General features: G+C 36.3%; 1 protein-coding gene across 4 annotated transcripts in view; it reads right to left on the reverse strand.

The window, feature by feature from the left end:
• csmd3a (CUB and Sushi multiple domains 3a) overlaps nt 1-18,059 on the reverse strand; it is a 305,727-nt gene that overhangs the window by 219,107 nt on the left and 68,561 nt on the right. For all 4 annotated transcript variants that reach the window (XM_051864521.1, XM_051864522.1, XM_051864520.1 and 1 more), the window contains exons 6-9: nt 9,105-9,217; nt 8,338-8,415; nt 2,757-2,844; nt 797-921 (exon numbers count right to left, since the gene is read on the reverse strand). In XM_051864521.1, the coding sequence (XP_051720481.1) occupies nt 797-921; nt 2,757-2,844; nt 8,338-8,415; nt 9,105-9,217 (404 nt within the window). The remainder of the gene's footprint in view (nt 1-796; nt 922-2,756; nt 2,845-8,337; nt 8,416-9,104; nt 9,218-18,059) is intronic.

Here is an 18,059-nt window from a genome sequence, read left to right on the forward strand (position 1 = left end):
TTTGACCGGATCATTGAATCAGTGAGTTGTTGAATCAAGAACAGCTGCAACTGGATCAGTCCGATTCACAAAAGAATCATACAGTGTTATTTGTGAACCAACTCAGCAGGTTCATTCGAAAGAATCAATTGACTACAGTTACTTCCTGGTTGTCATTAAGCCAGCTTGGGCATTTGGGGCGAACTGTTAGCTGATCATTCTGTAGCCGCTGTACATCGACACAAAACCATCAGTGGTTGACTTTTCAATGTTGTATTCATATTTTGTGAATGAATGACACAGAAAGCGAGCGCCGCGCTCTCGCTTTATAACCACAGAAGCCGTCAGTCAGTGCAGCACAAGCTCATGTGTGTGAAAACTCACATTGTATTCAATGAATCTAACTAAAGGGAACAATCAATATTTAATTTTTGATGCTTTCTTTCACAAGAAAGTGAAAACTGATGGTCGAATTAAATTTAGCCGAGGAGGAATACTCAATTTATTTATTTGTATGTTGTCTTACATTTGAATAATTAAATTAATACTATGCCTGACTATTTAAGTGACTATATTCTGATTATAAACTACGTATTACACTACTGATGCTCAAAATACCAGCAAGTGACATTTCACAGCTGGCTTTTATTATTGCGGAAGTTCTTATAGTCAATTCATTCAAAAGTTTTTCATTTCTTCAGTTCGAAATAACAAGGAATGATGTGTTTTTAAGGAACGTACAGTAGGTGAGTAATAAGTACGATGTTATGCTCTGGAATGTAGTGAAGTAAAAGTAAAAGCATGTAAGTAGTCTAACCTTTACAGACGGGTCTGTGGTCGCTCCAGGCCGCAAACACCTCCGCCACCCTCTGACACGTGATGCTCTTGGATCCCTGAAGCACGTGATCCCCGTCACACGTGAACCGAACCGTTGCACCGATGCTGCCGTGTTGAAGACAGAACAAACACACAAGCCAGAGAATCAATGAAGGAATTCTCCCACAGATTGATCAGTGTCAGAGCAAATGTCAGACAGGAATATAATCAGGGATTTCACTGCTACTCAAATAACTACAGCCATCCTTCATGCTGGGAAATGTCCCCATAACTGTTTTTGTTTTGTTTACATGGCTAATTTGGTCTGGACTTCATGAAATAGCTTTAATTAATTTCTTTTTCATTTTTAAGCAATTAATTTTTTGCTGAGTGGTTGTTGCAACTGAATGTGACAGAGGTAATATGCATGAGTAATACTTTACAATTACTAATAATGAAAAAATAAAGAGAATATCAATGTTCATATTTAAGCAAACTAAACGAATTTAACATTAAATGTGTAAAATGTGATATTCATATTTAAGCAAATTAAAGAGAAAATGTAACATTCAATATTTCTGCTAAATAATATTAAAATTAATATTTAAATACATTTTTGGTAAATTATTAAACTATACATATTAAACTAAAATTTTAAAATTTAGGCAAATAAAATATGATATACTAACATATTATAAATGTTAATAAAATATAATATTACATATACATTATTTGTTTTTAATTTTGCAAAATTAATAAATTGACATTTCAATTAATATTTTGCAAAAACTATTAATATATATATATATAAATTATTTTGCTGAATTAATATTAAATTGATATTCTGTTAAATTAATATTAAGCAAATATATTCATATTTAAGCAAATAAAATACATATTATAAATTAAAAATAAAGAGAATATCAATGTTCATATTTAAGCAAACTAAATAAACGTAACATTAAATGTGTAAATCTTCGCTAAATAAATAATTATTTAAGCAAATTAAAGAGAAAATGTAACATTCAATATTTTTGCTAAAGTAATATTAAAATTAATATTTAAATACATTTTTGGTAAATTATTACACTATACATATTTATAATATTAAACAAGAGTATTAATATTTAACAAATAAAATATATACTATCATATATGTTACTATATATATATATATATATATATATATATATATATATTAATTTTGCATAATTAATAATTTGACATTTACATTAATATTTTGCAAAGACTATTAATATAAAAACTTTTTTTGCTGAATTAATATTAAATTGATATTTTGCTAAATTAATATTAAGCAAAAATATTAACATTTAAGCAAATAAAATACATATTGCATATTATAAATATATCAAATGTTTTTCCCCATTTATGCTAAATTAATAAATTGATATTTAAATTAAAATTTAGCAAAAACTATGAATTAAAAAAAAAAGAAAATAAAATATAACATTAAATTTGTAAAGATTTGTTTTGCATTAACATTAAATTAATATTTAAATTGATTTCGTTAAATTAATATCAAGCACATACATGAATATTTAAACAAATAAAATAGAAAATATAACATTAAATATGTAATCTTAAATGTAATTACACACTATAGATTGGTCAGCATAATTATTTACTGATTCAAATTATTATCTAATAAGCACATATTTCTGTCAGATCATATAATTATAATTGTTTGAATAATTTTATATGCTTAAGTGTTACTGTTTTCAGTTTCACCTTGTAAAGGAGTGAATAATCTCTTAAAGACTTCCTTTTATAGGCCATCAAGAATTTCACTGCTACTGAAATAGCTAGGCGTAGGCTATCAAAACGGTAAAATATCATGTTAAACTATGCATGACCTAATGAATATTCATGAGCTAAACTTTCACAAGCATCACTTTTTAAAACAAGACTGCAGACAGCCTGTGCACAGCGAGAAGGTCTACCTGTAATCGGTGCCAATGCGTTTGCCGTTCTCCGGTTCCCCGGGGTCTGGGCAGAAATTGGAGACCTGCTTGACCATGCCTTCATTCACTGCGGGAGGAGAGCGCATACGGAGACATAAACCAACCTGAAACCATCTCCCAAACACGCTCGAAGCGCTTGACCAATCACAACACACTGCTCCAGCTGACCAATCAGAGCACATTGTGCTTTTCAGAAGGAGGGGCTTCATAGAGACAGGAACTAAATAGAGCGTTACTGACAGACTGGGAAGAGAGGAGCTGCAACAATGGAGAATATGAGGAAAATAATGCATGCAAATCTCTTCTAACAGAGCCCAAAAACAACATCAAGACATAATAGGTCCCCATTAAGGGAAGCGTTTAGAAAGAGGTGTTTGGCAGCAGACTGAGGTCCTGAATATGACTCGATAATTCACTCACAATTCATATTTCCCAATGCGTGATGCAGACACTGTGAAATAGAGGCTCATAAAAATTTGATCCGCTTGTAATTAAGTGTTTGGAGTGCTACATTGTCGGGGGCGAAATGAATCATTGGGTTCGGCGTTTCATCACTTCGGACTTTGGAGTGTACAAATCATTTCCATATAGATAGTGATCGGGCATCTGCTGGCAGCGCGTGAGGCTCGGGTCTGAATCCAGGTTAGGATGGCCGTCTCAGTTGAGTAATTAAGACTCCGCTGGAGTGAAATCCAACCACCTGCGTGTCCCCTAAAGCCGTTCGCTTCACAGATTTGACATTCTCTCTCCTTCTGTGGGTGAGGGACCTGTAAGTCAAGCTAAGCTCAATTAATCAAAATGCAGATTTCTGTTTCGTTGGATGCTCTAATTTCCTTTGATCCGTTCGCTAAATGGCAAGCGAGAGGATTACAAATATGTGGCATTGTTCGTGCTTTATGAATCACAGGCTTTGAAGGAGTAGATGCAAAATCACCGGCGGAATAACATCAACGGAATATTAAACAATTAACAGGGATGCACATCTGAAAGAAATTAACCAGCGAAGAGCTTTTATGACATTAGAGCAACTACAATACCAGCCGTAATTACGCATGACATGCTGCAGACCTAGAGAGAGGATCTTAAAGCTTCTCGGCTTCTGCTTGAACGAGCAGAAATAATACGTTACACAATAAAATATACCAAAAAGAAATCTTGGGGTTTTTTTGGAACTAGAATCATGGTATTTTAAGAGCTGGATAAATATTGCTTGTTTATGGTTGACAAACACGATTCTCACCCCAAAAAAAAGTTGTGTTTATAGAAATCTGGATACTGTATAAAACAAGATTTTGGTCAATAAGCCATTCCTATAACAGTACCATTCAAAAGTTTGGGGTCAAAAAGATATTTGGTAACACTTTATTTTACAGAGTCATTGTTACATATGTCACATATAGTTACTTTAGTAATAACTATAAATTATGCATAATTACATGCAACTAACCCTAAAACAAAATATACCCTAAAGGCCTTTGCACACTGAGTCCAAAATTTTTGCATGTGTTTTTTCGTATTCGTAATCATAAAAATTTGTCACGCACAGAGACCTTGCACACTGAGTCTGATGCGTATTAATGAATCCGTTGCAAAAAATAAAACATAAAAAATAAAAAAATCGCAAAACAATACAAAATGAAGTCTTCAAGCAGTGAGCATGATTTAGTTGTCCTTTCTCTTCTTAAAAAGAGAAAAAGAAAGAGGAAATATTGGGTCCATCCAATCCCGAGATTGCATAGAGAGAAAAGAGAGTTCACCTCATCAAGGAGCTGCGGGATTATCCCGAGCGTTTCAAAGTTTACTTCAGGATGTCAGTGGCTCAGTTTGATGCTTTTCTACTGGCACAATCTGTCTTTATATTCTGTCTCTTTCCGCACGTTGTTTGTCATTCAGTGCTGCTGCTCTGTGCTGTAGACGACGTGGATCAACTTGTCAGATGGCATTCTGGATTTTGGCGTTCGCGTACGGTGGCTCTGAATTGTCAAAACGTCTCTCAAAATGCGTGCCGCGGATGTGAAAAACGCAGAAAATCGAACCTGATCTGAATATTTTTATGACGGACGAAAGTTTCGGGCCAGTGTGCAAACGTGATTGACACAACGTGAGGTCGAATTTATTTTTTTACGTGCGAAAGTTTCGCATGCGAATTTCGGACTCAGTGTGTAAAGGCCTTAACCCTAATAGCATAACCTTTCTAATATGCTACACTCTAAAAAATGTTGGGTTAAAAACAACCCAAATTGGGTTGAAAATGGACAAACACAGCGATTGGGTTAAATGTTTGCCCAATGTGCTGGGTAGTTTTATTTAACCCAACTATTTAAAAATGACTAGAAATGGTTAAAACTACCCAATAGCTGAGTTAAAACTACCCAATCGCTGGGCTAAAACAACCCAATCGCTCAGTAAAACTACCCAATAGCTGGGTTAAAACTACCCAATCGCTGGGTTAAAACTACCCAATCGCTCAGTAAAACTACCCAATAGCTGGGTTAAAACTACCCAATCACTGAGTTAAAACTACCCGATCGCTGGGTTAAAACTACTCAATTGCTGGGTTAAAACCACCCAATCATTGAGTTAAAACTACCCAATCGCTGGGTTAAAACTACCCAATCGCTCAGTAAAACTACCCAATAGCTGGGTTAAAACTACCCAATTGCTGGGTTAAAACTACCCAATCACTGAGTTAAAACTACCCGATCGCTGGGTTAAAACTACCCAATTGCTGGGTTAAAACCACCCAATCATTGAGTTAAAACTACCCAATTGCTGAGTTAAAACTACCCAATAGCTGGGTTAAAACTACCCAATAGCTGGGTCAAAACTACCCAATAGCTGAGTTAAAACTACCCAATCGCTGAGTTAAAACTACCCAATTATTGGGTTAAAACTACCCAATCGCTGAGTTAAAACTACCTAATCGCTGGGTTAAAACCACCCAATAGCTGAGTTAAAACTACCCAATTGCTAGGTTAAAACTACCCAATTGCTAGGTTAAAACTACCCAATTGTTGGGTTAAAACTACCTAATCGCTGGGTTAAAACCACCCAATTGCTGGGTTAAAACTACCCAATTGCTGGGTTAAAACCACCCAATCGTTGATTTAAAACTACCCAATAGCTGGGTTAAAACTACCCAATCACTGAGTTAAAACTACCCAATCGCTGGGTTAAAACTACCCAATTGCTGGGTTAAAACTACCCAATTGCTGGGTTAAAACCACCCAATCATTGAGTTAAAACTACCCAATTGCTGAGTTAAAACTACCCAATAGCTGGGTTAAAACTACCCAATAGCTGAGTTAAAACTACCCAATTGTTGGGTTAAAACTACCTAATCGCTGGGTTAAAACCACCCAATAGCTGGGTTAAAACTACCCAATAGCTGGGTTAAAACTACCCAATTGTTGGGTTAAAACTACCTAATCGCTGGGTTAAAACCACCCAATAGCTGAGTTAAAACTACCCAATTGTTGGGTTAAAACTACCCAATTGTTGGGTTAAAACTACCTAATCGCTGAGTTAAAACCACCCAATAGCTGAGTTAAAACTACCCAATTGTTGGGTTAAAACTACCTAATCGCTGGGTTAAAACCACCCAATCGCTGAGTTAAAACTACCCAATTGCTAGGTTAAAACTACCCAATCGCTGAGTTAAAACTACCCAATTGTTGGGTTAAAACTACCTAATCGCTGGGTTAAAACCACCCAATTGTTGGGTTAAAACTACCCAATCGCTGAGTTAAAACTACCCAATTGTTGGGTTAAAACTACCTAATCGCTGGGTTAAAACCACCCAATAGCTGAGTTAAAACTACCCAATTGTTGGGTTAAAACTACCCAATCGCTGAGTTAAAACTACCCAATTGTTGGGTTAAAACTACCTAATCGCTGGGTTAAAACCACCCAATAGCTGAGTTAAAACTACCCAATTGTTGGGTTAAAACTACCCAATCGCTGAGTTAAAACTACCCAATTGCTAGGTTAAAACTACCCAATTGCTGGGTTAAAACCACCCAATCGTTGATTTAAAACTACCCAATAGCTGGGTTAAAACTACCCAATCACTGAGTTAAAACTACCCAATTGCTGGGTTAAAACTACCCAATAGCTGGGTTAAAACTACCCAATAGCTGAGTTAAAACTACCCAATAGCTGAGTTAAAACTACCCAATCGCTGAGTTAAAACTACCCAATTGTTGGGTTAAAACTACCTAATCGCTGGGTTAAAACCACCCAATAGCTGGGTTAAAACTACCCAATTGTTGGGTTAAAACCACCTAATCGCTGGGTTAAAACCACCCAATAGCTGAGTTAAAACTACCCAATTGTTGGGTTAAAACTATCCAATAGCTGAGTTAAAACTACCCAATCGCTGAGTTAAAACTACCCAATTGTTGGGTTAAAACTACCCAATTGTTGGGTTAAAACTACCTAATCGCTGGGTTAAAACCACCCAATAGCTGAGTTAAAACTACCCAATCGCTGAGTTAAAACTACCCAATTGCTAGGTTAAAACTACCCAATAGCTGAGTTAAAACTACCCAATTGTTGGGTTAAAACTACCTAATCGCTGGGTTAAAACCACCCAATAGCTGAGTTAAAACTACCCAATTGTTGGGTTAAAACTACCCAATCGCTGAGTTAAAACTACCCAATTGTTGGGTTAAAACTACCTAATCGCTGGGTTAAAACCACCCAATAGCTGAGTTAAAACTACCCAATTGCTAGGTTAAAACTACCCAATTGCTGGGTTAAAACCACCCAATCGTTGATTTAAAACTACCCAATAGCTGGGTTAAAACTACCCAATCACTGAGTTAAAACTACCCAATTGCTGGGTTAAAACTACCCAATTGCTGGGTTAAAACCACCCAATCGTTGAGTTAAAACTACCCAATCGTTGAGTTAAAACTACCCAATCGCTGAGTTAAAACTACCCAATTGCTAGGTTAAAACTACCCAATTGCTGGGTTAAAACCACCCAATCGTTGATTTAAAACTACCCAATAGCTGGGTTAAAACTACCCAATCACTGAGTTAAAACTACCCAATTGCTGGGTTAAAACTACCCAATTGCTGGGTTAAAACCACCCAATCGTTGATTTAAAACTACCCAATAGCTGGGTTAAAACTACCCAATCACTGAGTTAAAACTACCCAATTGCTGGGTTAAAACTACCCAATTGCTGGGTTAAAACCACCCAATCGTTGAGTTAAAACTACCCAATAGCTGGGTTAAAACAAAAATAATCCACTTTAGACATTCTACTAATACTCTAATGAGAGTAAAAGTACAGAGATACCCTATTAAAATATTACTACAGTAAAAATATAAGTACTTATCAGTAAAAGTACAAAAGTACTTGATTTTTAATGTACTTAAGTATTAAAAGCAAAAAGTACCGATCGATGAATCATATATTTATTCTAGCCATCACTAACCAGCACTAGTCAGTATCAAAAATATATTCAGAAAAACAATTCAAAGGTTTTTGCGTGATTTGTAAGTGAATGTGTGTATTTTATTTCACAAAGAGAAAGAAAACACACTTACTTATTGAAAATTTGCTCGTATTGTCTTTTCCAGGTAGTAATTTCACTCCCCTTGATTTAAAATCTCCGGATCGTTTCACTGCTCAGGAAAAGAGAACAAACAAAATTAGGCCAGTTTTAATTCCATGTCATTGAGATTTATAAAGCCTGCTGCAGAAATATATGAGCAATAATGTTAGGTAATTAGTTAGAAAACAAGTTAACAAAATGTTAAAACAACACGGTTCATTTGAGTCAGCATGTATTGTGTGTGAAAATATAATACTTTCATTTTTCTTTACACGTATGTTTTGCTCCTACAGTATATTAGGACATGAATTAATGTCTTAGATTTGCTTCCAATCAAATTAATTGAAAATAACTTGCTTTGATTCAAGTTCTGACAGGTCATCTTCCGTTCCTCGTTATAAGAAATCAAGTAATTCTTTGTAATTATAAGATGATTAAGATTAACAAGGTGATTAAAGATTTTTCCAATATTGCAGCATGTGCATGTAATTACTTAGAGTAACAGGGTGAATCCCACGAAAGCGGTCCAGGTCAAACTTCGACCCAAAATCAAAAGGGAAAAAAACTACATTTTGCAAGAAAACGAAGCCTATTTTTAGGACCATTAAGATTCTTTGCATTCTAAGGCAAGATGAAATTATTTATGCGCACACTAAAATGACTAATGACAATTAACAATTAAGACAAATGAAACAGGAAACCCAAAGACATACCCAAAGAATCACACCATATTTAAAAGAAAATCTATTTAAAACGTACCTTGATATTGAGCACTGAATCCTTTATGCCGATGGCTGTTGTCTGTTACAAAATGCAGCCGTAACCAGTTCTTGTTGCTGACAATGGGCACAGGAATATTAATTCCTGATAACCTGTAAAGAAGATACAGACAGATCAAAACATTTGCCTTCTACTACCTTTTTAATCAAGTCAGTCAGTGTCTTTTGTGAAACTCTCATGCAGCTCTGATCCACTCAAAAAATCTCCAAATGATTCACTAACCTTGGGTTACAATAACATACTTTAAATCATCAATAAAATGAGAAAAAATGCATCATCCACTTCAATTCAGGCTCAAAAATGATGAATGTCTCAAACCGCAATATGAATCTAAACATTTCTCATTAGATTCACACAAAATCACATGATCTGAGCTGCTATCCATCATTTGACAGCACTTTCACTCTTACTGAATGTCAACAATCCTATTTCTACTAAGTAAATTCAAGAGAAACATTGTAGATTAAGATGAAACTTGCAAAACAACTGACAACAAAACTGCTCAGCTATGAAAGAGTCACATGATGGATGGATGGATGGACAGACGGACGGACGGACGGACAGACAAATGGATGGATAGATGGATAGATGGCTGGACGGACGGACAGATAGACAGACGGATGGATAAATGGATGGACAGATGGATGGACTGATGGACAGACGGATGGATGGATGGATGGATGGATGGATGGATGGATGGATGGATGGATGGATGGATGGATGGATGGACGGATGGATGGATGGACAGATGGATGGACAGACAGATGGACGGACGGACAGATGGATGGATTGACAGCCGGACAGACAATGGATGGATGGATGGATGGATGGACGGACGGACGAACAGATGGACGGACAGACGGACGGACAGATGGATGGGATGGACAACCAAAACAATAAATGGATGGATGGATGGATGGACAGATGGATGGACTGATGGACGGATGGTTGGATGGACTGATGGACGGATGGACAGATGGACAGATGGATGGACAGGCGAACAGATGGACGGACAGATGTATGGATGGATGGATGGAAACCAAAACAATGGATGGATGGATGGATGGATGGATGAATGGATGGATGGACATACGGATGGATGGATGGATGGACGAATGGATGGATGGATGGATGGACGAATGGATGGATGGACATACGGATGGATGGATGGATGGACGAATGGATGGATGGATGGATGGGATGGACAACCAAAACGTTGGATGGATGGATGGATGGATGGATGGATGGATGGATGGACAGATGGACAGATGGATGGACGGATGGACATACAGATGGATGGATGGGATGGACAACCAAAAACAATGGAAGGATGGATGGATGGATGGATGGATATTTATTAGCATTCTTGTAGCTCAAACAGTATATCATGTTGTTAGAAACGACAAGGTCGTGGGTTTGATGAATGGATGGTACTGATGAACTGATAAACTGTAAACCTTGAATGCAAGTCACTTTTGATAAAACTGAAAATGATATGTAAATATGTTTTTCTTTATGATGTTATTGTAAGGTACAGTGGCCCTATTTGAAGCAGACCCAATGGAGGACGTATTTGAAGCTTCGCATAAAATGTGACCTTTATAAATGACTGCTATTTACTGAGATGCAAATGACGGAGAAACTGCCGTCAGCTGTTGGCACCGAACATCCGCTCTATTGTTTCCTCCCATCTGCAAACACCTCAAGGACTCAGTCATAACTTCATAACAGCCAATCGGCTGTGACAGTAAAACTCTATAGTAAAACAGAGCAAAAGTATTTCAAGGCTAAACCATTTCAGCCGTCAAACGACTCTTTCCCAGCAAAGCTCTGCGGTGAACTCCAACCCACTCGGCCTCGCTGTCTGTCAATCAAAGACAGAGCTGCAATTATTCAAGAGCGATCCGACAGTGGAATCGCTTTTTGAAGAAAAACATATTTCATACTTGAGTCTCAAACACTTGTCAGTTCTGTAATGTTGAAAAGGGCAAACGAGAGATTTTTGTGCGTTTGTAAAACGTCAAGGCATCAACCCACGCTGGAGGCTGGATCCAAACCTCAGTCTGACCTGAAAGACGACGGACTGAACACCGGTAAAATGTTTTGAGACCCACTTCAAGTTTGGCACCAGCAACGTTCACCACTGACCCCACGTCTTCTGAACACTACAACTCACCGCCATGATGCTAGGGTGCTGAAGATGGTTGCCATTATGTTGCTATTGGGTTGCTAAAGCGTTATGGGTGGCTTATATTTGCCCAGGTCTCAAAAGCCCATTATTATTACTAATAAAAACTAAAAAAAACACAAACTTAATAATAAAAATAAATAAATAAATAAATAAACTTAATAGAATATAAAGAAATACATTTTTATGACTCTAAAAATACAAAAAAATACTAGAAAATACTAAAACTGAATTTAAAAAAAAAAAGAAAAAAAAACTGACATGAAAAACTGATAAAATGAAGACTAAAAAAATTGAATAATAAATAAATAAATAAAAACATCCTCAAAGTATTTGATATCATGTTTTTATCCTAGTAATAAAAAACTAAAAAGAAAACTCTAAACTCTTAAAATACTAAAAATACTAAAAATTAAAAAGAAACAAAATAAGTCCTAAAATATTAAAACTGAAAAAAAAAAAAACTAGAAATCACTCTATGATAAAGTTAATAAAAAAATAAATAAATAAATAAAATAAAATAAAACCTCCTTCAAGTGTTTGATATCCTGTTTTTTATCCAATAATAACAATAATAATAATAATAACAATAATAATAAACATAAAACTGAAATAAAACACACTATGATGAAGTGAAAACGAACAATAAAATAAAATATTTAAAAATAATAATAAAATAATAAAATAAAATAAAATAAAATAAAATAAAATAAAATAAAATAAAATAAAATAAAATAAAATAAAATAAAATAAAATAGTCTTTGATATCCTGTTTTTTTATCCTGGTTTAAAAAAAAAAAAAAACATGAAACTGAAATGAAATATAATCACTATAATTTCACTATAATAAAGTGAAAACTAACAAAAAATAAAATTGAATGAAAAAAAAAAAAAATTAAAAAAATAATAAAACCCTCATCCAAGTCTTTGAAATCCTTTTATCCTAGTTAAAAAAAAAGAAAGAAAGAAAGAAAGAAAGAAAGAAAGAAAGAAAGAAAGAAAGAAAGAAAGAAACTCTAAAAATACTAAAAATGAAAAATAAAAAGTCCTAAAATACTAAAACCGAAATAAAAAGAAAAACTGAAAAATAGAAAAGAAATGAAACACACTATGCTAAGGTGAAAACTAACAAAAACAAAGCTGAATAAAACAAAATGAAAACCCTCCTCCAAGTCTCTGATGGCCTGTTTTTTTTAATCCTGTAAATGAAACACACTATAGAGTCATTAGACATGGATTGGGACCTCCTTCAAAATTAGTGAATGCTAAAGTGAAAAACTTAACTCAGATCACTTTGAAACTTAATGTGTCATTTATCCATGACTGTAGCACAAAGGGTACATGACAAGTGTAATATTTAGGCTTGTTTAAATCCCTAACTCCAAGTGTGACAGATAATAACAGAGACGCTTGAATTTTGCACCGCAACAATGCAGAATTCATATTTGGACGGATGCTTGAGAGCCTGTACTGCCCGAGATAAGCTGTTTGGCTTGTGTGGCCTGAAATAACAGATGTATGTTGCAAAATTTCTGCCCTAAAGGTGAGTTGTACAAGCGCCTGAGAATTAGGCAGTGTAACCACCGGCAAAGGCCAGATAACATTATTATTATGGAGAACATAATGTGCATTTCTGTATTAATAGAGTGTGAGCGTGTTTGACTAGAGGTCTGAGTACAGCATTAACTGCATCTGTCCTGTTGTCTGCTGACCCACTGCACAAACACACCACAAAAATAGACTGTAATTGAAAAGGCACAAATAAATCAAAACACCAATGGAATGCAGGAAATGGATACACCTCCTCTCTCTCTCTCTCTCTCTCTCTCTCTCTCTCTCTCTCCTTTCTTACTCCTCCTGCCTGTCTGGAGAGAGAGAATAAAGAGGTGAAGATAAAGCAAGACTAAGAAACTGGGTTTGTACGTTTTCAATGCTAGGGTGCTGTGGGTGGTTGAGAAGGCATTGCTATGCTGTTGCTAGGGTGTTTTGCTGTGGTTGCTAGGGAATTTGGGTGATTCTTTACTGGTCAAAAGAGCCCAACACTAAGTCTCTATGATATTCTGGTCACTAGATGTGACTCACTCGTTCCTCACTATCACTGAATGGAGTCTGAAATGATAGAATTAAAGATGGAGCGAAAGAATGAATGATGGACAGACAGATAGAGAGACAGATGGACAAATAGAGAGATGGATGGATGGATGGATGGATGGATGGATGGATAGACAGATGGATAGACATGGACAGATGGACAAACAGACAGATAGATGGATAGATAGATGGAAAGACGGATAGATAGATAGATAGATAGATAGATAGATAGATAGATAGATAGATAGATAGATAGATGTAGATGGATAGACAGATATAAAGGAATGGACAGATGGACAGACGGACAGACAGACTGATAGATGGATAGATGGACAGATGGAAAGAGAGATAGACGTACAAATGGATAGATAGATGAATAGACGGACGGACAGACAGACAGACAGACATAGATAGATAGATAGATAGATAGATAGATAGATAGATAGATAGATAGATAGATAGATAGATAGACGGACGGACAGACAGACATAGATAGATAGATAGATAGATAGATAGATAGATAGATAGATAGACGGACGGACAGACAGACATAGATAGATAGATAGATAGATAGATAGATAGACAGACGGATAGATGGACGGACAGACAGATGGATAGATGGATAGATAGACGGATGGACGGATGGACAGACTGATGAACAGATAGAGGGACGGACGGACGGATGGACGGATAGATAGATAGATAGATAGATAGATAGATAGACGGATAGATGGACGGACAGACAGATGGATAGATGGATAGATAGACGGATGGACGGATGGACAGACTGATGAACAGATAGAGGGACGGACGGACGGATGGACGGATAGATAGATAGATAGATAGATAGATAGATAGATAGATAGACGGACAATCTGACAGACAGACAGAAAGACGGATAGATGTATAGATGGTTAGACGGACAAATGGAAAGATAGATAGACAGACAGACGGACAAATGGATATATGGATAGATGTATAGACAGATAGATAGATAGATAGATAGATAGATAGATAGATAGACAGACGGACGGACGGACGGACAGACTGATGAACGGATAGACAGATAGACGGACGGACGGATGGACAGACAGATAGATAGATTGTAATGTTGACATGCATTCTCTGTAAAGCTGCTTTGAAATGATATGTATTGTGAAAAGCGCTATACAAATAAATGTGAATTGAATTGAATTGAATAGATAGACGGACAGACAGACGGATAGACGGATAGATGTATAGATGGTTAGATAGATAGACGGATGGACAGACAGATAGACGGATGGCTGGACAGATAGATGGATAGAAGCCTCTTATTTTCAGAAATAACTGATTCTGTATTTTTCAGATACAAGCAACGATAAAAATAATATTATCACAAAAGAACCATTGCAAAATAATGCTGACAGTCCATGCAGCTGCGCTTTTAACCTTCTCCCACCATACAGCATAATCTGCGTGAGTGTGAGGAGTTTATTTATTTATTTCTTGTCAGTGTGGCACAGGGAAGTGGGACAAATAGTGTATGGAATGAGCAGCCACAGTCATGGCAGGCGTGTAAAACCTCTGAGGAGCAAACGGATACAAAAGACTTCATTTGGTCATGTTTCTCAGAGCAGCCTGTGTGGAAAAACTGCTCGCTTTAAACGAGAACACTAACAAGAACATTTGTCTTCATCTAAGAATAAACGTTTTTTATCATCACAATATGGAGAAACGGAGACACATTTGGCCCATATTCCCAAAATACGCTCAAGTGTTTCAACCTCGCGTTCTGACAGACGACTGATCTGATGAGTAAAAACATAATTGACCCAGAAACAGTCATGTTACACTTGCAAAACGTTGCCTCGGGTGTCTCATTTAAAGGGGTGGTTGATTATGATTTGACTTTTTTAACTTTAGTTAGTGTGTAATGTTGCTGTTTGAGCATAAACAACATCTGCAAAGTTACAACGCTCAAAGTTCAATGCAAAGAGAGATATTTTCTTTTAAGGACTTCAACAAACGGCTGGTAGGGACTACAACGAGCTTCTACCTGGGTTGGTGACATCACAAACCCTAAAATGTACATAAACCCCGCCCCCAAAAACACATCAACTCCACAGCAACTACATAAATTTATCCACTAACCATCCAGAAACGTCTAAACGTTGTAACTTCTTCCTGAGTCTCTCCATCAGTGTCGACTCCGGTTTGAACAATGTAAGGCTGAACACCGTTACTGACAATCCTCATTTTGTCTGCGTGAGATTCTCCAGCTTTGTTGTTGTTGAGCGACCGAAGCGCGAGCTGTTAAAGCTCCGCCCTCTTCTGGAAAGGGGGCCGGGAGCAGCAGCTCATTTGCATATAATAGGGGCAATCTTAACAAGCTGTTATTAAATGGTCTGTGGGGTATTTTGAGCTGAAACTTCACAGACACATTCTTGGGACACCAGAGACTTATATTACATCTTGTGAGAAGGGTCCCCTTTAAGTCCTGTAGCACGTTCCATCGAGATAAAAAGAAAGAACAGACTTTTCTCAACACAGAACGCTCTTTCACCAGTGGAGAGCGAGAGAAATGGCTTTTGTATGCTCCTTTCTCAGAGTGATTTGTAACTTACAAGATTGTTGTTTTTGCCCTTTCCAAACACGCGGGAAGTATGGTAGAATTACATAAAGGTCATTCTGGCAAAACCATTGATTTGTTTGTTTGGCTTGAACAGTATTAGAGGGGAGAAGTTCATCCTGCTCGAACAAAACTTGGCTTCATTTGTCATGTCGCTTATAGAAATGACTTAAGCGAATCAATAAAGCAAACGACAAGCAAGGTCACAACATCACGGCAGAATACTGCTCACAATATCATGTTCCCTGCGCTCTTAGCATGCGCTTGCAGTGTTTGGTTGTGGTTTCAGCTTCAGCAGTTGAGTGTAACAGGGAGGATTCATTCAGTACGGCGCTGCTTCCCTGTGCCAAGACTGAAATCTTTGGATTTGCAGAGTCATGCAGGCTGCATCGAATCAAGTTAAAGGCATCTATTCTTGTTTCATATCATTCTCACAAGCTCACAAAGTCATTTCAGGGGTTTGATAGAAGTTTTGGCACCTTCTGAGTAGCTTCTTTGGACAATCTAACACATAAATCACACATTCCCTTTCCTTCAATTATCATACAGAAAATCATTTCCACACTTTGAAATTAAGCAGTTGAATCTTATCAATGCATTCATTAATTCTGAATGATGCTCTCTGCAGAAATGACTAGAAATGATTGAACCATTGTGTGGGAAGGGAAAAAACACACACACACACAAAGGGACAAAGGTACATTATCATACTAATTATGCAGCTATTTATCAAATAAATAAATGTACATGGATCATTGATTTGAGTTTAAATCAGTTGTTCTCAAGAGGTGGGTGGTTGTGGACAGTAGGGAAAAACAATGAAATGCAAATAATACAAAGCAACTAAGCATGTAATCATGTATAGTTAGGATAACAAAACAGAAATGAAAAGAAACCCTTCCCATAACTTTTGTTGACAGGGCCCAAGGCCGTGCATCTAATCAAACTAGCTATTTTGGTGCAAATTCACCTATAACTAGTCAAATTATACCAATTCCAACCTGGACAGACTGTGTGACATGCCCTCATCCTCAAACACTTTATGCAAGGTAAAAGAAACCAAACTCATAAACATGGTTTGTACACAATGTGTTTTGTGCTATGAATTATCCGCATAAATAAATAAATGAACAAATAAACAAATAAAATACCCCATTTTATTTATATATCAACACATAAAATCAAACATTAAAGTAAATAAATGAAGAGTTTGGTTCCAAAACGCTATAAATCCATTTTGACTAATGTGTTTTCTTTAACAAGAAAAAGCAGCAAGATGAAAACCACTATTTTCTGTTTCAAACTTTCACATAGCATCTTTTGGTTATAAAAACATTAAAAATTCAAATCTAGATTTAGATTTTCAAAGGTTTATTATAACAACAGATTATTTATTTTTTTCAAAATGCAATTAATCCATCAATATAAAAGTTATTTTTCATATTGAAAATACACAACAAAGTATGTTGATTCACATATATGACAGCCTCTGAACTTTGTCAATACTAATCTTATATACAGGCATTTGACTAAAAATACATTCAGTCGTCGCTCCCAAAATGAATTCAACGAGTCATCTTGTTAATGTTATAAATTAATTATGTCTCCGTTTGTCATTACCGATTAAATCTGGTGCCACCGCATGGTTAAAATAAACACATTTGCCGAGTACATTGGTATTAAAAACGGCTTTTAAAAACTGTCCATGATTCAGTTTTTGGGACCGTGACAGAAGTTTGATGCTGTCGTGGAACAAGCAACAGCCGGCATTTTTCCTCCTCCCGACTCGAGTGCCTCATCGTCTTAATCTCCTCACGTAAATGATTACATTTCGATGACTTGCGTTTCTTCCCCACCGCAGAAACCACCACAGGTTCATCAATGCCGTCAAAATTATTCATTTTTCTGTTTTTGTTGATCACAAAGTACAAAGCAGATAAGGAAAACTAGGATGTCGGGTGTATTCAGAGCGCCGCCATTACTGTTTACAATGCGTGGAATGGTGCGCTGTGATTGGTTAAGCGGATATATCGCATTCTGCAGA

Source organism: Ctenopharyngodon idella, chromosome 16, assembly GCF_019924925.1.
Source record: "Ctenopharyngodon idella isolate HZGC_01 chromosome 16, HZGC01, whole genome shotgun sequence".
Classification (NCBI taxonomy): Eukaryota; Metazoa; Chordata; class Actinopteri; order Cypriniformes; family Xenocyprididae; genus Ctenopharyngodon; species Ctenopharyngodon idella.